Below are 22,452 nucleotides of genomic sequence, written 5' to 3' on the forward strand. Positions count from 1 at the left end.
TTTTGCATCTCGCTGGTTTTTTTTTTTTTTTTTTTGTGGGCAAAAACGTTCCCCCTGATGAAATACAGCTATTAGAGTTAGTCTACATGCTAATTATAATTAACATAACAATAGAATACAATACAATGTGACCTTCTATTGTTAAACTTTGCAGCAAACCAGCAGCCATACTGTATGTGCAGCTGGTGAACGTCTATCCGCCAGCTGTGTTCTGTTGTTCTGAGTGCGTGTATGTATGTGGGTGGGTTAAAAGAGCAGGTTTGTCAGAGACATGAACCACTCTGTATAGAGTGACTGATGAGAACTAGAGAAAGGAAGGGTGAAAGATGATAAGATAATCAATGTACGAACAGCACACACTGTGATGCTATGGCCTCCATTGATAACAGATCAGTGTTATGCTGATTGTTCAAAATATGAAATTTAATTGAACCAAGTTTTCAAAACAGAGTTTTTAAACAATGGAACTGGGGCTTGGAGATACTGTATATCAGATATTCACAGTATCCAGTGATTTCCTTGGCGATATAAAATTGTCTTTAGTATAGGGACTAATTCTCACTATTAACTAGATGCTTATTAGCATGCTATTATTAACATATTGGATGTTTATTAGTACTTATAAAGCACATATTAATTATGGCATAACCATATTCTACATCCTTAATCCTACCCTATACCTAAATTTAACAACTACCTTACTAACTATTAAAGGGGTCATATGATGCTGTTAAAAAGAACATTATTTTGTGCAATGAAATGTGTTTATGTGGTTTAAAGTTCAAAAAACACATTATTTTCCACATACTGTACATTATTGTTTCTCCTCTATGCCCCGCCTTTCTGAAACGCGTCGATTTTTACAAAGCTCATTGGTCTGAAAAGCGAGGTGTGCTCTGACTGACCAGCTATCCAGTGCATTGTGATTGGCCGAATACCTCAAGCGTGTGACGGAAATGTTACGCCCCTTACCATACTGTGATGCCCTGTCCGGCCGGAGCGACGATTCAAAAACATTAAAACCCATTATAAACGAGGCATTTGTTGCATCCAGTGGGGACATAATTACGGATTATAATGACTTATACTGTCTTTTTACGCATTGCATTGCATCGCGTAAACATAAACATAAAACCATGTCTGCATTTGCGATCGGAGAAATGACAAACAAGCGCTACTCTACACTGCTCAAAACTCGCGTTTGAATCATCAGTGGCAAATCCTTTAAATGAAAACGTACTTACATTCTGTGAGTCAAAACAGCCGGCATTGTAGTCTACTCTTCCAGGATTAGGAAACAGTCCTCCATAAAATATGTTGCACACAAATGAATATATAATATAACTGTTCTGGAACAGTGTTGTAAATACAAGTTAACCACTGATTTATAGTCGTGTCCTCTTTTGGAAGACCAAACAAAGTAGTTTCGCTTTCACAACAAAACACACAGTGCCTTCACGACATGGCGGCGGCAACAACAATACTACAGCGAGTCAAAGAGAAAGGAAAAATTGAAATCGCATCATATGACCCCATTAATAAACAGCAATTTAGGAGTATATTGAGGCAAAAGTCATAGTTAATGGTTTGTTAATAGTGAGAATTGGACCTTAAAATAAAGTGTGACCTAAAATTGCACAACAATGCTATTATTTTGAATGCACTTTTTATTTGGCCATTAACATTAAATTACATTAAATTAGTTTTGTGATCCATCTTCAATTTCATAAGTAAGATCTGTACTTACTACACATCTCTAAACACTTACATTTGTACATCCAGATACATTTTTGACTATATTGTCTAGCCCTTGATGGAACTGCAAGAATGCTCAAGGCTGGTGTTCTCCTTGACACAGCTGTTAAAGTTTTTTTTTTTTTTCCTGTACAATTCAGTGAGTTCATCTAATAATCACAGACTCTCAGGAATGAGGAGAGTGTTTGCAGTTTACTTCCTCTATTTGTTTAATGTGGGGCCTGAGAAATTCACTCAGTGGAGCTGCTATATTTTATTGTTACTCACAGACGCTCACCACACTCCAAACCCTTAGCCTGTCTGCTTACCTTTAGTAACACTCCAAACCCTTAGCCTGTCTGCAGTCGAGTCAAGTTAACCCTGATGTTTTTACACTCTCCCCTCCAGGCCACCTGTCATTACAGATTATGTCAAACAGACCCTTGTGTGTGGTCGAGTCAGACCTCATTTGGAAATCTTTCTCAAGAGTATTTTTGTCTAGCTCAATTAGCATAGCATATCATTAGCAAAACCAGTGTCTTGGGTTAAATAGACTGATCAAATGTATCTTGAGTACACATTAATTAGAGGGAGAATCCAATTTTGTGAAGAGGATGTAGAGTTACACTACCATTCTGTAACTGTAGTGTTTGTTTGTTTGTTTGTTTGTTTGTTTGTTTGTTTGTTTGTTTGTTGAGCACCAAATCAGTATATTACAATTATGTATGAAGGATCATGTAACTGAACACTGGAGACTACTGAAAAATATTACCACTGATACTACTGATATTTCACAATATTACTGTATTTACTGTATTTTTAAACAAAATGCAGCGTGTGAGCATAAGAAACTTGCTTCAAAAACATTAAAAAATATTACCAATCCCAAACTTTTGAAGTGAACAGTATATCAAAAAATATATAATAAAGACACACAATTCAGTGTGTCTGCTGTAACAGCATTCAGAATTGTCTGTAAATGGTAACAGTGAACTATACAATTGATTTACATTCTGTAGTTGTTGAAAGGTGGAAAATACCTGCAATGTGATCTGACATGAAGTGATAGACACTGATAGTGGGCTAAATTAGCAAACTTCCAGACTGTTGTCATATAACCTGTGTCCTATAAGTCATATAAGTAGAGAAGCATGAGAAGCACACACACTCACATAAACCCAGTACCCTGCAATGGAATAAAACTCTAGAATTACTTTTAAACATGAGCTGTAGGAATTAATCTCCCTTTTAACCTCAGGAAAATAACGATATGTGTTTGTCAGTTACTTGGGTGAATTATTACAAAGTATTTCCTGTGACTCATAGGTATCAGTTGCATCATTGTTGTCTAAAGGAATGTAAGATGTTTTTCTTGATGATTATCAATGATGTAACCAAATACATGGCCTTTTGTAATGACACTTGTGAGATGATACTAATCTTATAGCTCATTATGCAAAGCAAAACTGTTTTTATATGCTCCATTACCTGGGATAACTTGACACGTTTGCTTTTTTCCAGAAGAGACAGGACTGTGCTTCTTATATCTGTTTGATTGATGTGCATCTGTTCTATTTCAAAGCCATGTGTTAAATATCTAGTTCAATTTTAAATGTACACTGTGACTGTGCTTTTAGATTAATGTGTATAGTGCACTATACTTTCTTCACCATCTCAGTATTTTAAAGGATAATCAAAAAATGTCATTCATGAATCATAATTATATAGCAAGCCATGACCCTCAATGACATCATTTATAGCCACTGTGCTGTTGCCACCTTTGTAATAAGTCATGGTGTTTGAAATGCATGAGGTGACATTTATTACATTCGTCTTGCAAGAAGACTTGCTTTTCTTTGCTATCCATCTTTTTTCTTCTCCCTGACTCTCTGAATTTGCTTTATCAATTCAGCCAATCAGCTGCATCTGCAGTCTCCACAGTAACCATGAAGCGATCATGAGGAATAAATCAAAAATCATGGCTTCAGCGTTTTATTCTCTCTGTTACTCCTGACACAGCAGATAAGCCTCAGAAAATTCCCAGTGGGGAAACCACAGTAGGAATGGCCATTTTGGATGAGTCAAGGTTGAAGGGCTACTGGAAAATGAAACCAGGTGAATAATTAGAGTCTGTGTATGAGCAATGCAGGGGTTTTCCTTGTTGACACATAGAGAAACATTCATTAACAGACAGTGTAAAGCTGCCTTTTCACTACCTCACACAAACCACAGACCAGAAGTCATTCATTTCCAGTGGAGAGTAATACAGGAGCTGCATGGAGTTCTGATCATATATTTATATGTGAACATTTCAGGTTCACATTTGAGCATTGGGTGCTTTGAAATATTTGAACTTATGCGGTTAGACCTTAGAGAGTTTTGAGATTTGAGAACAAAGTGAGAATTGCAATTTTTTTTTGTTTAGAAATGTCATGCTTTAAACACTATTTTTGTAAAATTGTTAAAATAAAATATGTCTGAAACAATAATTTTAGAATTGTTAAGCAATTATGTACATAGATAAGTGCAAGAAAACCTACTGTTTTTTTCTTCAGACATATTGGAGCTCATTTTCACAAAATAAACCCTGCCAAAACTTGCAAAAACAAGAAACTGCAAAAATCCCAATCAAGATCAAGTATTCCATTATAGTGTTATTTCTGTCAGTAGCTAATTCTATTTACATTAACACTGTAAGCTACTTTTTGGAATATTATTGCAGTCTTTCTCTCTGTGATTGACAGATTCGGTTTTAGTGTACATTATTCTAGTGAACCCCTCTCCTTCTAAAACGGCAATTCCCAAAATCCCTCAGCAGCCAGAGCCAATCAGAGAGCATTTATGCTGCCCACTCAACACACTGTGTGGCCATACAACACGGCAGAGAAAGAGAATGATGGAAAACAATACAATTTGTTGGAGTTTGGGCATGAGAAGGTAGTAAAGGAGAGAAAATATTTTACAGAGTGGTAAGAGGAGAGACCAGCACACCGAATTCACTCCTGCCCTCATCTCCCCCTTTTACCCCCTCTCTCGTTCGTCATTCATGATTAATGTGCTGAGACTGAATGAATGATTAATGACGGAGGGTTGGCTTTGGCTGCTGTATCAGCCTATGACAGTGTGGCGCTGGAGCCTTAGTGACAAGATCCATTGCTCTGTATTTTATCATTTCAACTTGCCTGTGTGTGTGTGTGTGTGTTTGTGTGTGTGTATTATTAATAAATAAATAAATAAAAAGGTAATTTCTGACACATTTTCTGCAAAAATGTTTTATCTTTAATAAGGTTTACACTAAAATGTACCAAAATGTATTATTCTGCTGAGCATCTCTAAATGTGTCTTCGTTGTCTGTCTCAGTCACACTCAGTCTCTCTCTCGCTCACACACACACAAATACTCCCTTTACAGACGAGTGGTCAGACACACAGTTGTAAGGGATTGGCGCTTGGTTTGGGGGATCGGGGGCAGATGGTCTAGCTCCAGGAACCAACACCACATCGGTATGCACAGCAGAGTGGGGGGAAACATTTCTGGAAGGTCTTGGAGAAAAAATAAATTGGAGAGTGACATGAGGACATTTAGCAGGACCTTGCCTAAAGCAAGTGTCTTTGTCTGTTTCCATCTACTGCCTCTGTGTCACTCATTGGGAATGACAGCTAGAGATGATGGAAGAGGGTGGGGTTTGTTGTTGGCAGATAATGATGCATAGATTGAGAGAGAGTTGGATGGAGAAGGAGTGTAAACTGTATGTTAGCTTGAGCTCTAAAACCGATTTTGATGTTGAAATGCAGGTTTGGTGACTGCAAAGAAAATTGCTGAGGCATTCTTCTGACATCATTGGATAACACGGGAGTTTTTTTGCATTTTGTGTCTGCAGACGGACTTACAAATATCTTTAGCTGTACAAAGGGTTTTACAGTTGCATTTCATATAAAAATGGCTACTTGTGCTGTATGTGTTTGTTAGGTGTTGTTTGTTGAAGGTAAAGTGTGCAGTTTATCTTAGGTCCGGACTGTGCATCCTTGTGTGTTACAGAGTATTAATGAGGTATTATAACATGACACATTTGGCTTAGCAGCTGTCAGATATTAGCTTTAGAAGGAGGTGATTATCTTGATGTATTAAAGACTGTTCATCCACGCTTAGCAAGCTCATTGTAAATATGTGTGTGTGTGTGTGTGTGTGTGTATATGTGTGTACCTGGTATTCCCTGCATTATGTGGACCAAATGTCCCGACAAGTATAGTAATATCAGTAATTTTTGACCGTGTGGGAACATTTTTGGTCCCCATGAGGAAAACTACTTATAAATCATACAGAATGAAGTTTTTAAAAAATATAAAATAGCAGAAAGTTTTGTATGAGGAGTAGGTTTAGGGGTAGGGATAGGGATAGAGTAGGGGAATACAGTCGTACAGTTTGTAAAGTAAAAAATAAATAAACATTACATCTATGGAATGCCCCTGTGTGTGTGTTTGTTCAGGTTTATTTGCTTTATGAGGACACAATACATATTAAATTGTGAGTTTTTTTCTTTTTCTTTTTTTCTCCCCCACCCCCCCCAAAAAAAAATCTAAAAATGCAAAGATAATGAAAAGAGTTCCTCTTCAGGAACTCGAGCTGTGTCTGAAGACACTACGGGAACGCCCCCAGCATGACCATGCTCTGAATCACATGTGTAATCAGTCCAATGGAAGGGAGCGAGACGTCATAGGCGGATGAGGTAGCGACCAGGAAGCTATAAAAGCACGTGAGGTGGAACCGGCTTCAGCTTTCTGTCATTCAGCGAAGCGCTCTGTGTTGTGTCAGTCATAATCTCTGTTGTGAGTCTTATTTGGTGTTGTCCGTCATAAAAGAAAGTTATAAGCACAATGTCCAAGGCCACAGAGAAAATAAAACATAAGGGCGAAAGTGAGCAGCGTTTCAGGCTGTGTGTTCCTCCCTGCCCTCGCTACATTACGAGTGGAGATACACACAGTATGTGCGTTGTTTGCTTGGGGGCGAAGCATGTGGCATCGGCTCTCGAGGGGGGCCGATTGCCCGCATTGTGAGCAAATGTCATTGCGCTCGCTTCGCTCCCGGAAGGCTCTCTTTGAGGAGGGAGCCTTTGCCAGCGTTTCTCGCGGTGCTGGTCCTGCTTCAGCCGAGGCTGAGCATTCGTGGGGTTCGCAATTGGATTTGGCGGAGGGAACGGAGACGGGCGAGCCTCTATCTCCTTCCTCACCCGCCAGATCCGGTGCCCGCTCTCTGGGATCGGAAGCCCGCACTGCAGTTTCTTCCCCCCGGGGAATGGGCTCGACGCTCCGCCTATCTTCCTCTGAGGAGATTGATGTGGAGAGCGCCGATGAGGATTCGCCCCCTCACACAGCACAGTATGAGGAGTTATTGGAGGTGGTCACTCATGCCGTAGCTAAGTTAAACATCGATTGGCCGGCCGAGAAATAAGCTGAACCGCAGAAAAGCAAGTTAGATGAGCGCCGAGCACCGAGGTGTCGAGGTCGTGGGTTAGACCGTATTCAGAACATCTATTTACCCCCGCTTCCTCTCACTATGCAAACATGACGGGGGTTAGAGATCATGGTTATAAGACGATGCCCCGGGTAGAACAGACGCTCGCGAGCTATCTGTCCCCTGGTGCGGCATCGTCCTTAAAGGCTCCGGCATTGCCCTCCAGGCCGTTACGTGCAACATCTAGCCTGGTGGGCAAGGGGTATACCATGGCAGGTCAGGCTGGTGCGTGTCTGCACACCATGGCGGTGTTACAGGCGTACCAAGCCGACCTGCTCAAGGAGCTAGATGAAGGTGAAGAAATAAAAAAGCATGATATAGCAGAGCTTAGAAGGACCGCTGGTCTATCTCTCCGCGCCACCAAAGAGACCGCCCGTGCCATTGGGCGGTCTATGGCAGCTCTAGTGGCAGCAGAGAGACATTTATGGTTGACCTGGTCAGATATTAAAGAAAAGGACAGGGTCTTCCTTATGGACACCCGCTTGCGCCTTCTGGCCTGTTCGGCGACGCCGTCAAGGAGGCCCGTAAACAGGTGGCGGCATTCCTGCGGTTCCTCCCTCGCCGCTCTCTAGCTCCAGGGGCTGCTGGGCGGGAGCAGCTCTCGCCGCATACCCCCTCCTCCTCATACCGCGAACAACAAAAACAGAGCGTCGCTTCTCGTGCTTCCCCGCAACGGGACCGAGGTCAGGGGCGCTCTGGGTCTTGCTCACATGAAGGAGTTGGGGTTAAGACTAAACACCAAGAAAAGTGTCCTTTCTCCATTACAGAGGACCACCTATCTGGGCGTGGTGTGGGATTCGACCACGATGCAGGCACGGTTGTCTCCTGCTCGGGTTGAGTCGATCCTCACGGTAGTCAAGAGAGTCAGAGAAGGCCAGTTTCTCGTGCTTCCCCGCAACGGGACCGAGGTCAGGGGCGCTCTGGGTCTTGCTCACATGAAGGAGTTGGGGTTAAGACTAAACACCAAGAAAAGTGTCCTTTCTCCATTACAGAGGACCACCTATCTGGGCGTGGTGTGGGACTCGACCACGATGCAGGCACGGTTGTCTCCTGCTCGGGTTGAGTCGATCCTCACGGTAGTCAAGAGAGTCAGAGAAGGCCAGTCACTCACTGTCAAGCAGTTTCAGAAACTATTGGGGTTAATGGCAGCTGTGTCCAATGTGATACCTTTTGGCCTGCTGTACATGAGGCCCCTGCAGTGGTGGCTCAAGTCCAAGGGGTTTTCCCCGAGGGGAAATCCGCTTCGCATGATCAAGGTCACGCGGCGATGCCTACGTGTTTTGGCCATGTGGAGGAAACCTTGGTTCTTGTCTCAGGGCCCGGTGCTGGGAGCTCCTTGTCGCCGCATAATGCTAGCGACAGATGCATCCCTCACCGGCTGGGGTGGGGTCTGTGGAGCGGTCGCCATCTCACTTGGCACATCAACTGCCTAGAGATGTTGGCTGTATTTCGAGCTTTGAAACACTTCCTCCCAGACCTGAGAGATTGCCATCTCACTTGGAACATCAACTGCCTAGAGATGTTGACTGTATTTCGAGCTTTGAAACACTTCCTCCCGGACCTGAGAGATCGCCATGTGCTTGTGCACACCGACAACACAGCGGTGGTCTCTTATATCAACCACCAAGGAGGCCTGCGTTTGCGCCCCTTGTACAAGCTGGCGCACCAGATCCTTGTGTGGTCCCAGGGCAAAATCCTGTCACTGACAGCAGTGCATATTCCTGGGTATCTGAATATGGGAGCAGATGTCCTGTCGAGGCAGGGGCCGAGGCCCGGGGAATGGAGGCTTCACCCCGAGGGGGGGAAGCAGATATGGAGAATTTTTGGCCAGGCTCAAGTCAAGGCTCACTCGACCCGAAGTATGGCGGCCTCCAAGGCCTTCTTAGCAGGTATGTCTATGCAGGACATCTGCAATGCAGCAGGATGGTCCACGCCCCTCACTTTCGTCAGGTTCTATGGCCTTGATATGCTGTTCTCTTGTCTTAGCTGTGCTCTTCCACACTAGACAGGGATTTGCAAGTCTGGCGGCGTGGACATTCTCGTTCCCAAAGTGTCTTCGGACGCAGCTCGAGTTCCTGAAGGGGAATGTCTCCAGGTTACGTATGTAACCGTGGTTCCCCGAAGGGAACGAGACGCTGCGTCTCAGAGCCATACTTCCGGCATCCCTGCGAGCGCTTGCTTCATTCCTTGAAGCTGAAGCCGGTTCCACCTCATGTGCTTTTATAGCTTCCTGGTCGCTACGTCACCTGCCTATGACGTCTCGCCCTTCCATTGGACTGATTACACATGTGATTCAGAGCATGGTCACGCTGGGGGCGTTCCCGTAGTGTCTTCGGATGCAGCGTCTCGTTCCTTTCGGGGAACCACGGTTACATACATAACCTGGAGACGTTTTCTGTGATGGGTAGGTTTAGGGTAAGGTGATAGAAAATACATCTTGTAGAGTATAAAAGCACCCACCTATGGAGGGTCCCCGTAAACCACATACAGACATGTATGTGTATATGTGTGTGTGTGTGATGGTGAAAAGAATAAAATGTTAGAAGCCTAATGCAAGCAACCACATAACAATGCTTAAGCAAACACTCAGGACACCTAAGCAACCATATGACAGCATAAAAACCACCCAGAACACTCTAAATCCCAAAGTATACTTCCATTTTGATGTGAACACAGCTAAACGTTTTTCAAAGTACACTTCATTTGATAACCTACATGAACACAGGTGGTCAGCACATGCATACTAGAAATTTCATTCTTGTCCAGTCTGTGCTATTTCTTTTCAGAAGTTATGACAGATAAAAATGGCTTTGTGCTTGTTTAAACTAGAGTTGCGGTTATCTCCTAACCCCCTCACAGAAATGCATGTCAATGCCGGCATGTTGTTGCCATCTCCAGTATTTTGTTGTTGTTCTGTCTCATCCATTTCTTTCTCTCTCTCTCTCTTTTTTTTTTTTTTTGATTGCGAAACATCAGGCCAGGGTAGAGTTGCCATATTGTGTAAAAACTAATTAGCCCAAAAATATTCAAAGCCCATGTGTGAGCTAAGCATACAATGAATACATGGTTAGATAAATTTGTCTATGGGTGTACAATATGATTGCTTTTACATAACATGCACTGTACATAAAACTAAAGTGTACTCTGGCCTTAACAAATACATAAAATAGAAATATGCTAAAACCACTCAGAACACCTTAGCAACGCCTTAGCAACCATCTACAGCATCTTAGCTTTATGAAATATTGTCACTATGCATGGGAAATCACTGCTCACATTGTCTTCAGACGCATATACAGTGGGTACGGAAAGTATTCAGACCCCCTTAAATTTTTCACTCTTTGTTATATTCCACGTTGCCCTGGGACATTGATTATAGCCCTGTGGCCAATGATATTTCGGCCTCTCCTTCTTGCTTTTGTGAGGTTGAACCCTGCCTCATCAAAATATATGAATTCATGCAGGATTTCCTCAGCATCCATCTGCAAAACTCTCTGAAATACAGTGAAAGACAACATTGTGTAGTTCAGGATAGGTCTAGTATATTACAGTCAATGTAAAAAAGTAATGTGTGGAGTATGCAACATCACAGTGCTAAAGTGAACACGCATATGCGAGTGATTTACTCGCAATGTAGAGGGTTGTCATGCCATGTCGTAATTAATGTAATTTCAAAACGACAACACGTGGAGCTGTTCACACCCCTGGAGCTATTGCATTATCAATGCCTAAACATAGCACATAATGAATCTGAGGTGGTCAGGTAGTACAAGTTGTAGCTCTCAGAAAAGTCCCAGTTCACAAGTTGTAACTATGAGTTCTAGGAGGATGTGAATGCTTTTTACAAGTTGGTATTTCGTAATTACAGTACTTACAATATGGCGTGAACGCACCTTTAGACATGGCATACCCCTTAAAGGCCTGTTCACATCAAAATAAATGTTCGACATGAAAATCCAGTATGGTTATAATCATCTATTGTGATATGTGTCTCTTCAGACCAATGTAAATGAAATGGCAGATGGCTGGAAGAAAGTGCAATTTCACTCTCTTGCAGTAGGTGGCAATTATGAAAAAGCAGAAATACAGCAGTACACTATTACAAAGAGTGTGATGATATTTGCATATCGAGATATTGCTATGATATTGCTCTGACTGATATTTGTCATAATTGCCTTTAATTCTGTATTCTGTACTCAAAATGTTGCAATAAAAACACATTTTCCATTTGCTTGTCACAGCAAAGTCTAACAACTGTTTTCAAACAGGCTTTCGGATTTGTATTCACCTATCCTTAGATGGCATTCGAAAGTTCTTGTCGGTGTGAACAGATGTGTTAACTGCCATCATTCAAATAAAATGTTTCATCACCAATTTTTTTGCACCAAAAAGCCATCTTGGTTTGAATAGGCCTTGATAAATAGGGATTGTTTTTAGTGTGGTATATAATTTTGTCCAAACATTTCTATGCAGGCCTGAACTTAGAGTATGTGTGCAAATAAAAGAAGAGGGAATGTTGCATGATTGACTCGAAGATTTAGAGTTGGAGAATCTGTTTAATGTCGTCCCATGAGTTCAGACACTGAACAGACGAGACACAGGATATTAACAGTCTGAACTACTCTAGAAATGAGCATTCATTTTACTACATAACATTTCTGTTGGTTTCATGGCAAGAACAACTCGTACAGATCAGACTTTTATGTTTCTTAGTGTCACTTACTGTGATACTCTGACACTCATATCACACTACAAGATGAGTGTGATCTGTCCTCTTCTCAAATCTTCTCTGCTGTCCTTCTTCTCTCGCTGTTTCTATATATATTTCTCTAATCTCTTAAATACACAGCCTCAACCCACATGCTAATATACATATCTGAACAGAATTACTAATCCTCACCAATGCTAAACAGACATTCAGAATGTGTGTATGTAAATGTTTGGCTATTCTTGAAAGAAAATATTCTCACAAATATAGTAAAACCAACTTGTAAAAATATTTGAAGTGGTCTTCACTACTTGAAAGGTTCATGAATCATATTTTGCTGTAGTTTGATGAGTCAGTTTGATGTCAGGCTTGTGTGAGGGATAGGGTATAGGGCAGGGGTTCTCAACTCTGGCCCTCGAGGTCCGCTTACCTGCAGAGTTTTGCTCCAACCCTGATCAAACACACCCTGAACAAGCTAATCAAGATCTTCACTGTTATGAGAAAGTTACTGGCAGGTGGTTTGACCAAGGTTGGAGGTAAATTCTGCAGGAAAGTGGACCTCGAGGACCAGAGTTGAGAACCCCTGGTATTGGGTGAAGTAAATATCATTATTTTAGTATGAATAGCTTCAAAAGTCTGTGTGAGCATGATTGCAATGAAGAAAGTTGTCTGTTTTTATTTTTAATATATATGACTTATTGAAAATTGCTAGGATAAATCTTTCAATATATGAGATCTAATCCATGCTTCTTTCTTTTTCTCAGCAGACATTTCTAGGCTTGGTTCCGCTGATTTTGGTGGCGTAAATAACTTCAGCACCTTCCTATTGGACCGTGTGTCTGGGATGCTCTACCTTGGTGCACGGGATGCAGTCATCGCTGTGGATACTGCTAATCTATCGAAGAGGAAGATGGTGAGCTCTCTTTTTTTTCTTTTCTTTTCTTGCAGTGAATGTTACAAATTTCCCTAAAGGTCTATCTTTGTTATTTATGTAGTAGCACTTTATGGTTACATTTGTTAACATAGTTAATACTTGAATAGCAGTGTTTCCCCTGCCATTATATTAGGGGGGCAGATAGAACAGGTCTATACCTTGTTCTTTTATTAAACAAACTAAATAGCCTTACGTTATTTATCTTATTTACACGACGGCATGTGATTTCGGTCTCTAAGTTATGGTTGCACTCTCTGTATCACGCACAGTGGAGTTCCGCCCCGATGAGCGCGCGCACACACACACAAGTGAGCACACTCCCACTAGTATGTGTAAATATTAAGCTGCAAAACGACTATTTAAATATGAATTCTTCGTGTCTCTGTGTTAATGAATGGCGCAGACATGCGGTTTTGTTTACCACTTGTACTGAAGCACGTGTGAAGCTTGCAGTGATTTTAGTGTCTGCCGTCTCTCTAAATGAGGACATAAATACATAAACAACATCTCCAGCACTGCTCTGTGAGAGTCACTTCATGAGCATTTGACCATTTCATTTGAGTAAAACTATCCTCATATCATATACACACAGAAATGTAAAGGTATTCACGGCAACCCGTCAAAATAAAAGTTCGGTTTAACTTGAAGATATTGCAGCAGAAATATATTACTATTGTTCAGTAGAATGTATGTAATAGGCTGCTACTACTACTAAAATTATTAAAACCTTATTTTTAAGGAATAATCATACAATATTTCTTCAATGTTTTAATTGTAATATTAAATTACCTTTATTTTCCAAACAAATTATTTTTTTAATTTTCATTACTTAAAAGATAGATTAAATTAATATTTTATGCCTTAAAAATGTAAATACACAACACAGAATTTCTTAAGGCTAAATCAGAATTTGGTAACAATAAAACATAAGGTTGGAAAAAAATAACTTGTATTTATTTAGAACTTGAAGAAGAAAAAGATTGTATTTATAGGCTTCAAAATTCATAGAAGCTGGGTTCAAGCTTGGGTTAAGCTTATTGTCAAGTGTTACCATTTACGCTAATTGAGGCAACTGACACTTCGCAAAGACCCTTAGTTGCTGCTGTTATTACTTTCTTCAAGCCACTGCACTTTCACACCACACATTGTGTTCTCATGCACTGAAAACTACATTCCAGAGCAAAGAGGACACTAACAACATATTGACAGACAAGACAGAGCAGGTTACTTTTGGTATGAAACAAAATGTCAGCTTTCAAAATTCATTTTTTTTTTTTAAGAAAGCAAACAATAAATACAATTTTGTGACTCTTTAATGTGTTGTGACAGATCGCTGTACCTCAGTTCAAGTGAACCGGTCATTTCTTACTCTTTACTAGTTATAGCACAAAATAAACATGAATGATCAGAAGGTACCTTGTTTCAAATGCGGAAAGATGTCAATACACACCATTTTTCAAGTTCAAGTCCACCAACATTAATTTACTCTCCGGTCTGGTTTGTTTGTCGGACAAAATGGCAGATTCAGAGTTATGATTGGTCAGATCGCCTGTCAATCAAGCCTCCAGGTGAAGGGTCAGTTGTGTTTGTTTAACTGTCATAATAAAAAAGATTTAATTAAAGTGGAAATATTAAATCAGGTAAATCATTACATAAAATGCTTTGTGCCAAATAACAACATCCAAACTGCACATCAACACGCTCACATACAGCCATCATAACAGACAGCCCAACAGGATTCAATACGCTGCTTTTCATCAAGCTAAACTAGATGATCTCATCCCTGGTTGCTAGTGCAGCTCTCTAACCAAATTAACCCTCCCCAACGTCCCTCCCCTTTCCCCCAGCAGCCACATCTCACTGTCTCCTATCATCAGAGTCAAAATTTATCACACACTATAATGTGGCTTCACGTCCGTTTACCCTCAAGCACACACAGAGCACAGGACATGCTTGAAAAGTACCTCCATCTGCACTGTTCATGGTCTGGAAGCAAAATTACTCTGTGAAGTGTCATGTAATATTAGATATTAAGATTAAGGAGAGCTGCTGTGGTGAGATCATAGCACTGGTATAATGGTAACTCGTTTCCTGTGATTATATGTACAGTCTTGTCCCAAGGCAAAGTGTTTTAGATTTTTGGGGTTAGAATTTCTCTGCAAAATATTTTTTTAGCTCATTGAGAACATACACATATTATTTTAACCTCATTTCAATGCAAAGAATATTGTACAGACAACCAGTCAGTAAAATAAAAACTGAATAATTCACTAAAGAAGATGATCAGGTATTGTATCATCCTAAAGGGATATAATTTGCCATGAAATATTGATTTGGTTTGAAATTATTTGATTATGTGAATAGAAAGACCACAGGGTGCCATGACAGATGTGGAAATACCAAAATCTCAGTATACAAATTTTTTACACAGCCCTCTGGAATACTTGATTCTGATTGATCAGTTACGGCATTCTGTGATCAAATATTTTGGTATAATGTTTTTATTTGTCTTTATGAACTGTATATTTGACTGTTTTCTCTGACAAGCAGTCTCTGCACTGTGTATCACATATCACTCTATTGTCTCTTTAATCTTGCAATATTTTAATGTCTGTTTATATATTTTGTCAGTTATATAATATTTGGTTTGTGCAAAGAGCAGGAAAACACACAGTCTGACAGACAGTATGTTGTTTGGCAGAATATTGATGGCCACACAGTGACCAGGATCTGTCAAAGTCCAAAAATGACAATTGGTCTATAGGTGCTGTCACATTTACCACTGTCCAGACATCCAGACATTAGGAGTCCATGTAATCTGGAATTTTTTTGTGAGTGTGAAAGATGTCTGCACACGCTAGATTACGCTATGGGTTATAGCTGGTCACACAAATTTGCTGCGTTGACCAATAAAAAGCTGTTTTGTTTGAAAGTAACTTCTTTGTGAGCTGTGAATCGGTACACTTGACAATGAACACTTGAACAATGTACCTTTTTAACTGCCAAATTTGACCCACATTTCACTAATGTGACTGCACCTTAAAACAGTGGTTCTCAAACTGTTTGAGAACCATATTTTCCAAACACAATATTTGAAAAAAAAAAAAAGAAATATGTTGGTTTACATTTTCACGTTTTAGCGTTTTAATTGAAATAAGTTATTATTTGGTTAATATGTTATTTTAATATATTTATAATAATTAAATAATTTAACTTAATACTACACTATACTCACTTGAAGCCATAATAGCTTTGTTTGAGGAACAGGCTGAAATTTGAATCATCATTTACTGAGTATTCAAACTTGGAAGATATGTCACAACAGGTTTACTCAAATTAACTTTTTTTTTTTTTTTTGAGAGAAATTAAATTTTTTTTGTGAGAACTATCCCTTAAAATCTGTTGTTTAATGTTATGTAAATGACCACAAATGCTATTTTCAGATATTGGCTGACTGTATTAATATAATTGATACTTAAATAAGTAAATAACATTTACAGGTACTGAATATACATTTTAATGCATTATGTTTTGCGTAATCATGGCTCACATGGTTTCTTTTTAACCAGCAAACAATTTGAAGTACTGATCTCTCTCTCTCTCTCTCTCAATATTTATGTAGATTGAGTGGAGTGTTCCAGAAGAAAAGAGGAAATCTTGTGTTGCTAAGGGAAAAACAGAGGTAAACTCATAGTGTATGGTGTGTGTTTGATGTGGGGGGATGTAAAGAGCTCAGTAGCAAGCAAACAAATGATATGAACCTTGTGAAATGGTTGGAAGAGATCCTACTTCCAAAATCCACCATTTTCCTGCTTTGTTTATTTTTTAGGAATGTTTTTAAGGGTGCCATTAGCACTGGACCAATATGACAGTAGTCACACTTTCACTGACACTAACTCAGCAGCGTGGATGCAGCATCATTGCTAAATTAAATATTTCCAGTTACAGATACCACTGTAGAAATGCACTATTCACAGAAAGCAATGATTAATTTATTCTGTGAGTAAAAGTGTCCAATAACAGGGGGGTTACCAAGATGAGTAATGCTGTTTTTCTAAACTAAAATTTATTTCTTAATGTTTAAACCTTTTTAATAATAAAAAATATATACTGAGTGCATATTTACTCTTTAGTATCGTTTCCTGTGTGCGCGCCATTCTCTCTGTCCTTCTCTCACTTGAGTGTGGCACATGCAGCGAGTGTGTGTGTGTGTGTGAGAGATAATGAGCTCACTTATTTGTGCTTAGCATTCATTGCTACATTGATGGGGGGTGGGGCCTGTGGGTGATTGACAAGTGGGCTGAGGCCCTAATGGGGGAGGGTCAGAAAGGGTGTGATTAGGCAAACAAAAGGTATGTCGTGATAGAATGGAGGAGAGGAAACAAAAAAAGAAAGATCTGAAGGAGTGAGCTAATTGACCCTGGAGACTTGCGACTGGTCATTTGAATGAACACTTTTCCCTCTCACACATTCACATTCGATTAAAACACATGGAAAACTCTGAATCGATTACTGAGAGCTGGGCTCTCATTAATCTTTATTGATGTACTTAATGGTCTGTCTAGTCCTGAAATTGAAACTTTTCGAGTAAAGCCAGCTGGTTTTAATCAAAATTAGAGCCTGGCGTATGTGATAGGATGCATTTGTGAATGAAAACCTCTTGTTTGCCTTATATTGTGAAATGTCAATCATTACCAATTAACTGTGCCCTTTGAAGGCTAAAAAGGGGAGGGGTTACTGTAGAAAATGCCCTGGGGTCTCAGATACAGCCCATTGGGGTTCAGGTTACCAATCGCTGTTATTGATACAGAAACTCTCTTGTTCTTCTCAGCAATGGTTGAAAGTGACACATTCACATAAGTCAGGTGTCCAGTCCTGGTTCTGGAGGGCCAATGTCCTGCAGAGTTTATCTCCAACGTGTCCCATCATACCTACCTGGTAGATTCTAGTAATCCTTAAGACCTTGATTACTTTCAAGTGTGTTTAATTGGACAGTGGCCCTACAGGATCAGTTTTTAGTCACCCCTGACATAAGTTGTGAAAAGCATCAGTGCTATTAAGATTTGTGACATCCTGAAAAGGCCTATAATGTTATCTTTAATTGTTGAAGAGTCTTATACTGTACATTTACACTATCAATCAAATCATTAAAATGAGAGCTGCAAGTGACCTTGACTGTAATTGCTAGTTAAATCTCAATTATTTTGCTTTTAAATTTAAAATGTATCTTTGTCTGTAATATTGTAACATATAACACAAAAGCTTTGATAGTTTGTTTCTATATATCTGTAAGATTTTTTTTTTGTCTCTTTCACCAAGGCTACAATTAGTTGATGTACAATACAGTAACAGTAATACTGTGAAATATTATTACAATTTAAAATAACTGCTGTGTATTTTAATACATTTTAAATTAAAAATTTTCTTTTGATAACAAACTACAGTAGTATATGTTATTAGTCTTACAGTATGTCTTGCTTTACTCTGCTGCCCCTCACAGGACGATTGCAAGAACTACGTCCGCCTGCTGGAGTTTTTGGGTGAGGGAGGCATATATGCCTGTGGGACCTTTGCCTTTGACCCCCAGTGTGTATTTATTGTAAGTCTGTTTCCACAACTACACTGACTCAAGCCTCGTCATACTATTAAGTAGGACGATTAAAAAGAAATGCGTAAAATAAGACAGCTATACATATGTACAGTGTTGGGGGTAACTCATTACAAGTAACGCGAGTTACGTAATCAGATTATAGTATTTCAGTAAACCTGTTAGCTTTAGACTAATTGACTGTTTTCCTCCTGTGGTATCTGACTATAAGCGTGTACTCCTCTCTCTCTATTATATTTTCTTCTTCGTCTAATTTCTGCTCATTTCTTTATATTTACGTACAGACAGAAATTATGTTTATCTGCCTTCTCTGCCTCATTTAGAACATCTCTTCATTCTCTCTGGAGAAACATGAAGATGGTAGCATGAAGATGGAGACGGGGAAGGGGAAATGTCCCTTTGAGCCCAGCCAGCATTACACAGCAGTCATGGCAGGTATGAAACAAATGCTTACTTAGCTATCTAAATAAGGCCATGCAGTAGATATATATTGCTTTTGCACATGGTGAAAGCTAATTATAACCTAAATGCTAAGGTACGTACCAAAACACATTGAAAACAAAGAAATGACTTAAAAAGTTTAAACATAAAAATATATTTTTTATTTCTCTCTCTCTTTCAGGAGGGATCCTTTACACTGCTGCCACAAGTAACTTTCTAGGCACAATGTATGACATTTCCAGGGCAACAGGCATCGAGCAGGAACGCATCCGCACTGAACAATCAATCAATTGGCTTAGTGGTAACACACTCATCCATCCAGACAATTTACACCCAGATTGTTTATAACCACATGCTTCATGACTTCTGCCTGTTTCTGAACTCAGATCCAGAGTTTGTCAGTTCTGCCTTCATCCAAGAGGATGAGAAGAACAATCCTACTGGGGAAGATGACAAAATTTACTTTTTCTTCACTGAAGTAGCTAAAGAATATGACCTTTACGCCAAGGTCAAAGTGCCCCGAGTGGCCAGAGTCTGCAAGGTAGGAACTAGAGCTGATCTGTTTTCTTGTCTAGCCTCTCTAGTTTTTTTTTATGGCTTGGCTTGGTTGAAGTCTCAGAGGGATGTTGTACAGTAGTTCTGCTGTCAGCTGATATGTTATGTAATTGTACTGTTCCAGTTGAGTTCAGATTTCTTCAGTCACAAAGTTCTTCTATTCTTTGCCATCTGTCTGTTTTTCATCATTTATTTTCTATCACATCTGATCTATCTTGGTCTCTCTCTCTGTTATGTAGTCTGATGTAGGTGGTATGAAGACTTTGCAGAGGCGGTGGACGACGTTTCTGAAGGCCCAGCTGGTGTGTGAAGATCGAGCAAGTGGACAGCGATTTAACGTTCTGACTGATGTGTTCACTGTACAGCACCAGCCTGGAGACCCCAGCAGCACACACTTCTATGGCATATTCACCTCACAGTGGTACTTTGTTCTGTTTCATCTCTGACCTGATTTGACCTTCTGTGCTGGATTCATCTCTTTTGAATTATTTCTTTGCTTTTTATTCCTCCATGCTTGTTGTTTTGTGTGTTTGTCCTGTTGTGTTGATATGTAATGTGTAGGGAAAGAGAGGAGCTGTCAGCCGTGTGTGTGTACAGCCTGGAGGAGATCACTAAGGTGATGAATGGACCCTTTAAAGAGCTGAAAAAGACCTGTGAGAACTGGATTAACCCAGAGCCCATACCAACACCGCGACCAGGACAGGTATACAGCTGCACACTCAACACCATACCATACCATATAATTAATATTACTGTATACAATAGATGTAGTTTATGTGTTATTTTATTCACAGTACATACAGACACTAATAGAGCAATGCTATTGTAGTCATTGGCACTCACGTCACCAATGGCGTTGTAATTTTTGGATCACGTCACTTAAGGTACATGATGTACATGAGTACATCAGATGACCACTTCCCCCCTCACTTAATTCGGGCACTAGTCAAAAACTAGCCAACACTGAAAAAATAACGCACAAAATGTCCCAACAGGCTCAACCAAAACAAACATTTAACCAATCAAAATATTTACAGTAGTATTAGTATATGTGTTTGCTGGGAAACCAACCCATGAACTTAGAGTTGTTAACATCATGTTTCACTAATTATCTGTATCTGTATTCTTCTTTCATAACTCTCAGTGTTTGAATAGTGCTCTGATGGAGCAGGGCTTTGAGTCCTCCCTGAAGCTACCTGATAAAGTGCTAACATTCGTGCGTGATCACCCGCTTATGGATAACAGTGTGGTGGCAGCACCCCTGATGATCAGAAATGGCATCACATACACTAAACTTGCCGTTACCTTAACAATGGCCTCCAGTGGCCTGAAGCAACACATGACCACTGTTTTGCACCTTGGAACAGGTAAGAGATGTTAAACAGAAAATTAAGAAACAATTATTTAATAATCATCAATAATCATTTAATCATCATGTGTGTTTTATATACATGTGCATGTGTTGATAGATCATGGAGAGCTGCACAAAGTTGCTGTAGTTGGTCCGAATGCAACTCTTATTGAAGAAGTCCCTCTGTTTTCTGCACAGGAGCCAGTGAATAACATATTGCTATACAAAGTAATGACATAAGTTTTTATGTTCTTTAATGTGGTCTATTTTATTATTATTATAATTAGTGATATAAAACAATACTGTATGTTCAATCTGAATTAATAAATTTTGCCTGCCTCCTAAATCATGTTAGTAATATTTAGGGACCAGTGAATGGATTAACTGACCCTCTCTGTCTCTCTGCTGTATAGGATGAGGCTCTGGTGGGCACTCCTCTCTCTCTGGTGAAGTTACCCATAGTGGGTTGTTCTCTGTATTCTACCTGCGAGGTGTGTGCACGTGCCCGAAGTCTTGGTTGCGTATGGAGGCATAAAGAGGGAAATTGTGCTTTGAAGTATGTCACAAACAAACACTCATTCACACAAAAGCATATCAGAACACACAGATTGAGTCTTCCTTTGTTCATTGTCGTCACACAGTTACATTTATATTTCAGGCCTGGTGAAGTGGTAGAAGCAGATGATTTGGTCAGGCAATGCAACAAAGGTGAAGGTAAGTCTGACAGTGGTACCTAATTTCTATATTCCATAACTGTGGCATGCTGTCGATCACCACAGACACTCATTTCATCTCTGTGTTTATAATGAACTAGAAATAATTTGATAGTAAATACACTTACAATTGAATTAGGTGAGCAGACTGAAAGGTTTAAAAGCAGAAATGACTTGTCGAAAATTTACAAAGTATATTTTGAGAGATGCAAAACCAAAAATCCATATAGTTTATGAGATTTCTTTAAAGGGGTGGCTCACTGTTTTTTTCTAGGCTTGATTGTGTTTATGGGGTGCAGTCTAACATGTGTTAATGCTTTGTTTAAAAAAAAAACGCATTATTTTTCACACAATTTACCTTTATTCCACACCGCTCTGTCCCTTCTCTGAGAAACGCGCTGATCATTTCCTGCTTTTATGAAGCCCCGCCCTCAGAAATAAGCGATGGGCTCTGATTGGTTAGCTAGCCTAGTGTGTTGTGATTGGCTAAGCCGCCTCTAGTGTGCGTCTAAACGTCCCGCCTCTCAACTCAGCAGCATGTGCTCCGGTTGTATTGTAAACAACGGCGTCATTATTATCTTATCAGTTTGAGCCCGATTGAGAAGCAGAGGATTTTATTGAAGAGGATCGTGCAGAACCTGTGCAAGCACGGCTTTTAATGATAGGCCTATGTTTTTTGTTTGTTGTTGTCTCATACTTTTAGATATACTGTTATTTCTAAATTCTACTGCTTATGTTAGCTTTTAATATACGGTTTTATCCTGATTAAAGCTTTAATACAGTACGGCAACTGCACGCGCGTCCATGTTTAACGCTTCTCATAGCTATGTGAAAATAAGTGTATAATTGGAACAGTTCATTGTTGGAGCTGAGCTGAATGAGAGAGAGAGAGAGAGA

General features: G+C 39.9%; 1 protein-coding gene across 3 annotated transcripts in view; it reads left to right on the forward strand.

The window, feature by feature from the left end:
- Window positions 1-22,452, forward strand: part of LOC107677698 (semaphorin-4F-like) — an 89,031-nt gene that overhangs the window by 63,372 nt on the left and 3,207 nt on the right. The window contains exons 2-13 of one of the 3 annotated variants that reach the window (XM_016472708.1): window positions 12,718-12,866; window positions 16,510-16,569; window positions 18,388-18,486; window positions 18,819-18,930; window positions 19,118-19,237; window positions 19,323-19,477; window positions 19,731-19,912; window positions 20,053-20,194; window positions 20,636-20,858; window positions 20,961-21,070; window positions 21,256-21,398; window positions 21,501-21,556. In XM_016472708.1, coding sequence (XP_016328194.1) covers window positions 12,718-12,866; window positions 16,510-16,569; window positions 18,388-18,486; window positions 18,819-18,930; window positions 19,118-19,237; window positions 19,323-19,477; window positions 19,731-19,912; window positions 20,053-20,194; window positions 20,636-20,858; window positions 20,961-21,070; window positions 21,256-21,398; window positions 21,501-21,556 — 1,551 coding nt within the window. The remainder of the gene's footprint in view (window positions 1-12,717; window positions 12,867-16,509; window positions 16,570-18,387; window positions 18,487-18,818; window positions 18,931-19,117; window positions 19,238-19,322; window positions 19,478-19,730; window positions 19,913-20,052; window positions 20,195-20,635; window positions 20,859-20,960; window positions 21,071-21,255; window positions 21,399-21,500; window positions 21,557-22,452) is intronic. The other 2 variants (XM_016472709.1, XM_016472710.1) reach the window with 2 other exon arrangements.

This window comes from Sinocyclocheilus anshuiensis, unplaced genomic scaffold (genome assembly GCF_001515605.1).
Source record: "Sinocyclocheilus anshuiensis isolate Anshui unplaced genomic scaffold, SAMN03320099.WGS_v1.1 scaffold945, whole genome shotgun sequence".
In the NCBI taxonomy this organism is placed as follows: Eukaryota; Metazoa; Chordata; class Actinopteri; order Cypriniformes; family Cyprinidae; genus Sinocyclocheilus; species Sinocyclocheilus anshuiensis.